At 48.6% G+C, this 9,326-nt stretch overlaps 1 protein-coding gene and 1 pseudogene across 1 annotated transcript in view; one reads left to right on the top strand and one right to left on the bottom strand.

Annotated features, from left to right (window-relative positions):
- LOC144228332 (protein SET-like) overlaps window positions 1-205 on the top strand; it is a 2,893-nt pseudogene extending 2,688 nt beyond the window's left edge.
- A 7,482-nt stretch (window positions 206-7,687) lies between these two features.
- Window positions 7,688-9,326, bottom strand: part of TRIM26 (tripartite motif containing 26) — a 14,843-nt gene continuing 13,204 nt past the window's right edge. The window contains exon 6 of the mRNA XM_077760159.1: window positions 7,688-9,326. Within this exon, the coding sequence (XP_077616285.1) occupies window positions 8,923-9,326 (404 nt within the window). The 3' untranslated portion in view covers window positions 7,688-8,922.

Here is a 9,326-nt window from a genome sequence, read left to right as displayed (position 1 = left end):
AGAAGAAGGAGGAGGAGGAGGAGGAGGAGGAGGAGGAGGAGGGGGGGGAGGAGGATTGGAAGATATTGATGAAGAAGATGAGGATGAAGGTGAAGAAGATGAAGATGAGGAGGAGGGGGAGTGCCGGGAGCCGCACCGGCCTCTTTGGATGGCAGTCACAGGAAGGAGATGGCAATGTCTGCACAGCTTCTGCCATGAGAAATGAAGACTCGTATCTCCTTCTGCTACTACTGGCTCATGCTGGAAATGAGCCTGCTGGTATTGACCAGGCCTCACAATATTCCATATCAGACCCATATTCTGAATACAGATACCTCATAAGGAAAAGCATATTCCTGCCTTTACAAAAGAGACTTTAGATGAAAGCTCTATGGGCAATTGTCAAAAGGCTCTTCCTATGGGCCTTGCAGATCCAAGACTTAAGGGGTTAAGAACACAAGAGTTACAATTGAGCCTGGCCCTGAGACAAAGAGCCTATTTCAGGGCAGAACATAAGTTACTACATGTATCTTTGCTAATTGGTGAAGCATAGCAGTCCCTTCCTCAAGGCCTACATTCCACAAACACCCTCCCTTACACTGGCAACTGGGATGAGGATAGATAAGAGTAGCTAAAACATAAACCCAGGTGCAAAGACTGACAATTTAGGGCCCCCATGTTAGTTTCCACAAATAAACCAATTCAGAAACATTTATCTTCTTGAGGGCCAGACAGAATAACTCCTAGCTTATCTATATACAATTTAACTTGTATGTTATGCTGTTTTTCACTATGAACATTCTGTTAATTGATATCACAAAAGGCCTCCCATTGTAAGAAATTCCTTTCTATGACTTCATCTTGTTGCTGAACCTTAAAATAAAGATACCAAAACCGACAGGACAGAGATGCCTGCCTGGTGATCAGAAAGAATCTCGGGGCTCTCTCATTCTCTTTCGCCGACACCGTCCATCCTTCAGGGACCCCTGGACCTGTCGGAGCCGGCGCGGCCTCCGACAGGGGAGGAAGGAGAGGAGGGTGATGGAGAAGATGACTAATGGAACACTGATGGATTCCAACCTTCCTTTTCAAATTGTCTCCAATCCCTGGGAGCAACTTGCAGTCTTTCCCCCTCTTCCTTTGTGCTCATTCGCCCTGTTTTTTGAAGTCTCTTTTCTCTCCCTTTATACCATGGCTCTCAACTTATTTTGGGGGGAAATACCTTGAGCAGAATACAGTGGGAAAAGAGTCTCTACTCCTTTCTGTTCCAAATTCATTTTTATCCCTTCCTGTCTCAACAAAAACTTTATGGAATTAACACCACTGTGGGGAGAAAGAAAAACTTTCTGCTCACTTAGCTCTGCTGGAAGCTGGAGGGTGCTAGACCCCTGTGTAGTAGTGCATAGACTTCTAGCTTTCCCCCTCCTTTCTCTGTTTGTAGGGCTTACAGATTACACTGTGTCTCTATGTGACTATGGGCAGTTAGCATTTACCAACATGTATCTGTCTACTTTCTCTTGTTTAAAAAGAAAACTTTAAAAAATGGGGTTATAGAAGGTCAGCAAAGGGTGGGTTTGAGATGTTTGCATTGGTTAAGTGGGTATTTTGACAACGTGGCTTCTCCTTTGGCATGTTTAATTGTGATGTTTAACGGACATCCTTGCAGTTGAAGATGATGCTTTTAAAATAAAATTATCTCCTAATGATGACTTGAGCCCTGCCACTCGATGGGAGATTCAGCCTAACCTGTAGGGTCTTATTTGGAATTGACATTCTCTTGTAATTTTGTTTGTGTTTATTTTTAAATTTTCTTTTTGTTTCACTGGAAAGTTCAGTTTCAAACATTAAAAGTGTACAAGTTGCTTTGTTACAAAACTAAATGTGTACACACAAAAATTTTTAAAAAGACATTCCTATGACCCTCCCCTTGGGTTCAATTAATTTTCTAGAGTGGCTCATAGAACTCAGGAAATGTTTACTCACTAGATTATTGATTTATTGCAAAGGATATTAAAAGATCTGAATCAACATTCAGAGAAGAGCTATATGAGGCAGGTCTCAAACAAAGGGGACTTCTGTCTTGGTGAAGCTTGGGGACCAGCATGGTAGCACATGGAAGCATAACTGGTTAAATCACTGGCCACTGGGGGCGCCTGGGTGGCTTAGTCGGTTAAGCGTCCGACTTTCGCTTAGGTCATGATCTCGCGGTTCGTGGGTTTGAGCCCCGCGTCGGGCTCTGTGCTGACTGCCAGCTCAGAGCCTGGAGCCTATTTCGGAGTCTGTATCTCCCTCTCTCTATGACCCTCCCCTGCTCACGCTGTCTCTCTCTCTCTCTCTCTTTCTCCTAGAAATAAATAAAAATATTAAAAAAAAAAATCACTGGCCACTGGAGACTGAGCCAATTTCCAGCCCCTCCCTTCCACTCCCCAGAAATGAGGTCGGTTCCTGATTCATTTTTGGTACCTCTGGCAACCAGCTCTCATTCTTATGTGCTTCCCAAAAGTCACCTTTTTAACATAAGCCCACTTGTGGAGGAAAGGGGCCTGTTATCAACAAGATATCCATTTCTCCTTTATGACTCTGAAAAGATTTCCGAAACTGAGGATAAGAGAGCCACAATTGTAACAAAACATGGCTCAGGAAATTCCAAGGTTTTGGGAGCTGTGAGCCAGGAACTGTGGACAAAGACCAAATATATACGAGAACTATATTTTGGTCATCTGACTGAATCACAATATCACAACATGTAATGGGCTTGGTATTATGTTTGGCATTTAATAAGCATTTAATGCTTGTGTTTGGACTTGGGACAAATTCTCCTAGACTGAGACCCTGGCAGGAGGCTCAGTGAGTGGTTTGCAGAGTCAGGGTCAAACTGGTGTGAACCCTTTAAATGTATACCAAAAAGGACCTATTTAGGAGCAGGGCAATCTCCATTCTTTTTCTCACATGTAACTGAAAAGTCTGTGGTCAAAGTGAAAGATCTGGGCTAAGTAAGTCCAGGCAACACTCCAGACGGAGAGAACCGGGTAGCAGAACTCATAGCCCCATGGAAGAAGGGGGAAGTGGGGCCGGGGCTGGTCATGCCCAGCTTTCCTGTGTCTCTGGGGCTGGTGTGTCCCGAATTGAAAGAGTAGTGCAGCTTCATTGACTGAGAGTCAGAACAGGGAATTAAAAACATGTACTCAAACCCACAGAAGAACAAAAACATTGTAGTGGGAGCCGCTGTGTACACTACCTTCGATCTGGGACTATGTGGCCTTCACCAGTGAGTATTAGTTTTGTATATTCTCTCCTTCCCACCCCCTTTAGAACGAGGACACACAGCTAATTATCCTCATGACAATAAAGCCATTGCCACCAGAATCATCTGGTCACAGAAGTCTCTTTGTTTAAAGACCCTGAGAGTGGCTGGGTGCCCCCAAGAACCATGCAGAAGGGACAGTGAATATGCATACAAACCAAGGTTCCTGCCCCGGGGAAACGAGCTCTTGCTTGATGATGATTCAACCTCCGGAATGGATCATCCCATCAGCCCAGGGACTAAGAACTATAGGCTCCCTCCCATCTGTGAGTCTTAATGCCTATCCTCATGGAGCTGTGCACTTGAGGGCCTGAGGAGTGGGCTTCTACCCCGTAAAGCATCACCTCGCTTCTCATAGGACTGGGGAGCAAGTTCAAGCATTCTCTCCCAGGTCCTGGCAAAGCAATGACCTCATACCATTGTGTTCAGTGGAAACCATGGGCTCTTGAAACAGGGAGACCCTGGTTCAAATCCTGACTCCCGTTTTACTTGTGTGAGTTTAGGGAGGTTTGCTTAATCTCCCTAAACTTCTAGTCTCCTTGTCTGAAAACGGGGAGCAAATGCCCATCTTAGGATTGTTATAAGGAGGGAATGAGACAATACATGTGCAATGAGAAACACAGATTTTTTTCCCTTCTATGGAGAGAAACATGCAGATTTTCCCTACTGTGAGTCTCCGTCCCACTCACATGTAACACACTCACTTCTGGTCACAAGGTATGTGAATTCTCCCCGCATCAAACAATTCTCTGTGACAACTGCTGGGTGTCCTATAATTTAACTCAATTCTGATGCTCTCCACCTGGAGACAGCATCAGATCCCATAGGTTAGGGGAGGGCTCAGTCTCACAAGACTGTCCCCCCTCCCCCCCCCAGATGCTGAGATTATCACCTGTGGTTTCTGACTGACTAGCTCCTTGGGTTCTATTAATTTGCTAGAGTGACTCGCAGAACTCAGAGAAACACGGACTCTGTTCGTATCTGTCCTTATTTTAAGGAATGATAAAGGGTGCAGATGAACAGCCAGATGAACAGACACAGGGGATGCATGGGGGTCCGAGCATGGAAGCTTCTGTCCCCATGGACTTGGGGTGCATCACCCTCCAGCTGTGGGTGTGTTCACCAACCTAGAAGCTCTCTCAACCCTGTACTATTGGGGTTTTATGGAGGCTTCCTCATGTAGGCAGGATGAATTATTAACTCCACTTCCAGCCCCTCTTCCCTTTCTGGAGAGTGGGGGAGAGGGCTGAGGATTCCAAGCTTCTAATTGTGGTTTGGCTTTTCTGGGGACCAGCCCCCATCCGCAAGTCCACCCAGAGTCCCCTCATCAGAACAAGAGGTGCTCCTGATGCTCTTAGCATTAGAAACTTACAAGGGTTTTAGGAGCTCCGGGCCAGGAACTGGGGGCAGAGACCTATATATATGTGTCCTACTATCTCACAACATGTGAAAGTGCTGGGCGCACTGCCTGGCTCACTGTAACACTCAGCAATGCTGCTGCTGACAACATTGTTGTGTGGCAGCTCAGAACTGGCAAACAGGTGAGCAAACATAAACATTAATTCTATGGACCAGCAATAATAGGGACTCCTTGGAGGCATATCAAACTAAAGAGTGCACTGACTGTTTTCAGGTAAGTTACACATCAAAGTGTGAGGGAAATGCTGTAAAATGTTTAGAAGGTAAGATAGAAGAATATCTCCATGACCTTGGGGTAAGGGAAGATCTCTTAAGTAAGACTAATAAGTAAATAAATGAACAAAGCACTAACCACAAAGGTATAGATCTATCAATTCCCCAGCATTTAAGTTAAGAACTTCTGAAATGACATCAAATGAGAGTGAAGAGGTCAGGCACAAACTAGGAAAAGACACTGACCATACTTAAAATGAACAAAAGACTGGAATCCAGAGTATCTAAAACTGCATGTCAAGATGCAAGAACACCACAGAGAAAAATACGAAAGATGTGAGCAGGCAGTACCCAGAGAGGAAACCCAAAGCCACCCTCTTTAGCAACCCAGGAAATGCAAATTACAACCACAGTGAGATTCTGTTACATCTGCCGGTTGGGCACAGGTTTCCAGGGCTGACGTTACCAAACATGAAGAGCAGTGAGGAAGTTCAGACACCACCAGCAGGGTGTGAATTAATACAACCACTTTCAAAAACAGCTTGGCATTAACTGGTAGAACAGAAAACATACCATGTTATGGCCCAAATTTCACTTATGTGTATATGCAGACAAACCCTTGCATATATATACATCAGGAGGGATGCAGAAATATACTTAGCAGCAGTGGGTTTTTAAATTTTTATTTTATTTTTATTTTTGAGAGAGAGACAGAGCATGGGCAGGGGAGGGACAGAGGGAGGGAGGCACAGAATCTGAAGCAGGCCCCAGGCTCCAAACTGTTAGTACAGAGCCCCACGTAGGGCTCGAACCCATGAACTGTGAGATCATGACCTGAGCTGAAGTGGGACTCTTAACTGACTGAGTCACCCAGGCGCCCTTTTTTGTTTCTTCGTCTGTTTTGTCTTGAGAGAGAAAGAGAGGGCATAAGTGAGTGAGGGGTAGAGAGAGAGAGAAGAGGGGGAGAGAGAGGAGTCTCACAAGGGGCAGAGAGAGAGAGAGAAGGAGGGGCAGAGAGAGAGACAGAGAGAGAAGTGGGGCTCACACAGGTCTCCTGTTTTACCAGAAATGGGGCTCCAGCTCACCCGCAGGGCTCGAACTCACGACCTCAGCCAGGGTCAGGCACCCACTTAGCAGCACTGTTCTCACGGTGCGAGACTGGAAACAACACAGATGTGAGACAGAGCTATGAATAATAGCATCATGCAGATGAAGGCGTGATCTGAGTTAAAACTTTCCAAGGTCTTCTATTGTTGGAAGGACAGACGGACACTGATACACTTTATTTTGTGTTAATTCAAGCATGCACGTAAAATTTTATGGATAAAGAGAAAGAAAATATGTAACTTCCAAACCAGGAGAGGAGAAACAATGGAATAAAGAAAACTTAATAAACTCAACAAAGATTTTTTTTAAAAGATTAAAAATAATATACTGGGGGGTGCCTGGGTGGCTCAGTCAGTTAAGCATCCAACTTCGGCTCAGGTCATGATCTTATAGCTGGTGGGTTCAAGCCCCGCGTTGGGCTCTGTGCTGACAGCTCAGAGCCTGGAGCCTGCTTTGGATTCTGTGTCCCCTCTCTCTGCCCACACCTCACTTGCACTCTATCTCTCTCTCAAAAATGAATAAATATTAAAAAAAATTTTTAAACAATATATTGGGCAGTGACAGTGACAGGGAAGTTGATGTAACTGTATTACTATCAGAGAAAACATACTTCGATGCGAGAAGTATTATTTGGTGCAAGAAACAGGGACACTACATTCTGGTAAAAGGAACAGTTTATCTGGAAACTAATGATTCTAAGCTCTAACACATCTAACAATTCATGGTCAGTTACAAAAAGAACTTAATGGCAGATTTTAAAACACATTTCTTTCAGTCAGTGACACTCAAAGACAAAAAAATTGTAATGATAGAGAATATTTGAATCACAAAATGAGACTTTCCTAATAAAAATAGTGTACTTGAATAACAAAAATAAGGTTCATCTAATGATCATCATAGAACCATAGACTCAACAAGAAACACAGTCTTTTTGAACATTCACGGAACATCAGGAAAAAAGTGACCAGGACATAGGTACAAAAGCCAGGCATCAGTATCGTCAGAACAAAACATTGCATCCCCCCCCCCCACCGCCCCCAGTCTATTTGTGTCAAACTGTCTCCCATGTCTCAGCTTTACCTTTGTCTTTCTGCCTGTCCCCTGCTCCTAACCCGTGGATCCTGGGCCAGGGCCTGGGGATGCGAACCCTGGTAAATCACAGNTGTCTGGGGTCTGGGGGTGTAGAAATGACAGCACGTGTGCAAACTGTGTGAGCAAGCAGGGTGTGAGCAAACAGCATGAGAGCAAACAGTGTGTGTGCAGACAGCTTGTGAACAAACAGCAGGTCAGCAAACAGTGTGGGAGCAGTGTGATCACCGTGTTAACAAACAGCATGTGTGTAAACAGTATGTGAGCAAACAGCATGAGCAAACTGCATGTGTGCAAATAGCATGTGAGCAAAGAATGTGTGCAAACAGACGACAGCGTGTGAGCAGTATGCAAGCAAACAGCATGTGAGCAAAGAATGTGTGTGCAAACAGGTGACAGTGTATGTGCAAAGAGTGTGTGAGCAAACAGAGAATGGTGAGCAGAGATGCAGGTACGTGTCCCAGAAGGGGCGCGGGAGCAAAGCCTGGGACCACTCTGTCCGCGGAACCTCTCTGGAGCCAGACCAAGAAGGTCTGGGGCTATCTGAGTTCTCATAAAATATGTGTAAGCCCAGGCTGCGCATTCATCAAGGTTTTATTAAGCACCTGTGTGCCCACACTGCAGCCGATGCCGCAGGGAAGCAGAGGGGACACCCTCCTTATAAAACCGGAGGCGGGAACAGGTGAACGTGTGACCGGCAGCACGGGACACATGCAGGAGGCAAGTCCCACACAGTGTGGAGGCCAGTGGTCTCTGGGGCAGGCTCTGCTGACGGGCTGGGGTCGGGCTCGACAGGGCGCTGGACACAGGCGGGGACGGGGACGGAGGCCGGGCGGCTCCCTTCTCCTGGCCCGAGGACCCGGCGACCTCGGGGAGTCCCGTCTCCCTCTCCTGTGCCCACTGCCCTTCCCCTAGAAGAACGGGCTGTGCGTGTGAGTCGTGCCCCGCCGCAGACTTGCCCCGGCGTCCAGGGCAGGGACCGGACTCCAGGTTTGGCTGGACCAGATAGTTGCCCTGGTGTTTTCTGGTGACGGGTCAAGAGCGGGACATCCTGGATTCCCTGGACAATCTCCCTCCTGAGGCCACACCCACGGGCCGCACTGGCCGCGGGTCACAAGCGGTGAACCAAAGCCACAGCACGCGGGTCCTTCCCCCGAGTCCGCAGGTGGGTCCAGGGCGCCGGGCCTCCTCCAGGGCAGACCCGTCGGCACTCAGCCCTCTCCCGGAGAAGCGCGGAGCCCATGCCGACGCCCGCGCCGCGGCGCTCCAGGAGGCCTCTCTACGCAGCCCGGGAGACCGCGGGCGGGTGCCGTGTCCACTCGCGGGCGTGCGGGGGGGTGTGAGACGCTGAGTTGGGGCCAGTGGGCTGTCTCAAGTGCTGGGGAATGCAGGCAGCAGAAAGGGTCTGGGCAAGCAGGACAGCATGTGGCTCGGGCGTCACAGTCACCTGCTCTTGCCAGAGCAGCCAGTGAGGGATGCCAGACAGGGCAGCAAAACATTGTTTCTTCTCTAAATCAGCATGGAGAGTGCTGAGCTGGGTCAAAGGTGGTGGGAAGAAGAGGGGCCCCTGTGGCCTTCAGTTCAGAAATGTGCACGGGGAGCCCTGGGGGCTGAGGAAAGAGCCTGACTACAGCTGTCTGGTGCAGCAGCAGCACTGAGTGAGCCTCCAGGCGCCACGGCCACAGGCGGCGTGGGGCCCACCTGCTCCAGGTGCTATTGCCAGACACCAGGTCCCCAGCACAGTCCCGGGTTCCCAGAGCAGGGGGGCGTTGGTGGGCGTCGGGGGTCACGCAGGCCGGCGGGTGCAGGGCTCAGGGTCTCAGCAGGAGACGTGTCCCGGGCCACTTGAGCCACAGGAAGGGCACCAGGCGCCGTGTGAAGGTGGCCGTGAACGTATATATGAGCTCTTGTGACTCGGCGTTGGTGAAGGTCACGGTGCCCCCTTCGTAGTCCAGGGCGATGCCCACCCTCCGAGGCCGCAGTGCAGGGAAGAGCTCAGCCTCAGGGTCAGTATTGGCCCAGATGCCCGCAGAGGAGAGGCGCAGGGCCCATACTCCATCCTCCGGCCGCAGGGAGACGTCTCCCTTCCTCTTCACAGAGTCTCTGGCCACCCCCACCATGCAGCTTTCTAGGACCTCCTCCTCCTCTTCCTCCTCTTCTTCCTCCTCCTCCCCCAAAGACTCCTCATCCTCATCTGTCTCCCAGTCTTCGTACC

The sequence above is a fragment of the Crocuta crocuta genome, unplaced genomic scaffold, assembly GCF_008692635.1.
Source record: "Crocuta crocuta isolate KB4526 unplaced genomic scaffold, BGI_CrCroc_1.0 scaffold411, whole genome shotgun sequence".
Classification (NCBI taxonomy): domain Eukaryota; kingdom Metazoa; phylum Chordata; class Mammalia; order Carnivora; family Hyaenidae; genus Crocuta; species Crocuta crocuta.
The sequence above is the reverse complement of the archived record's forward strand: the minus strand, read 5'-3'. Positions and strand labels throughout refer to the sequence as shown.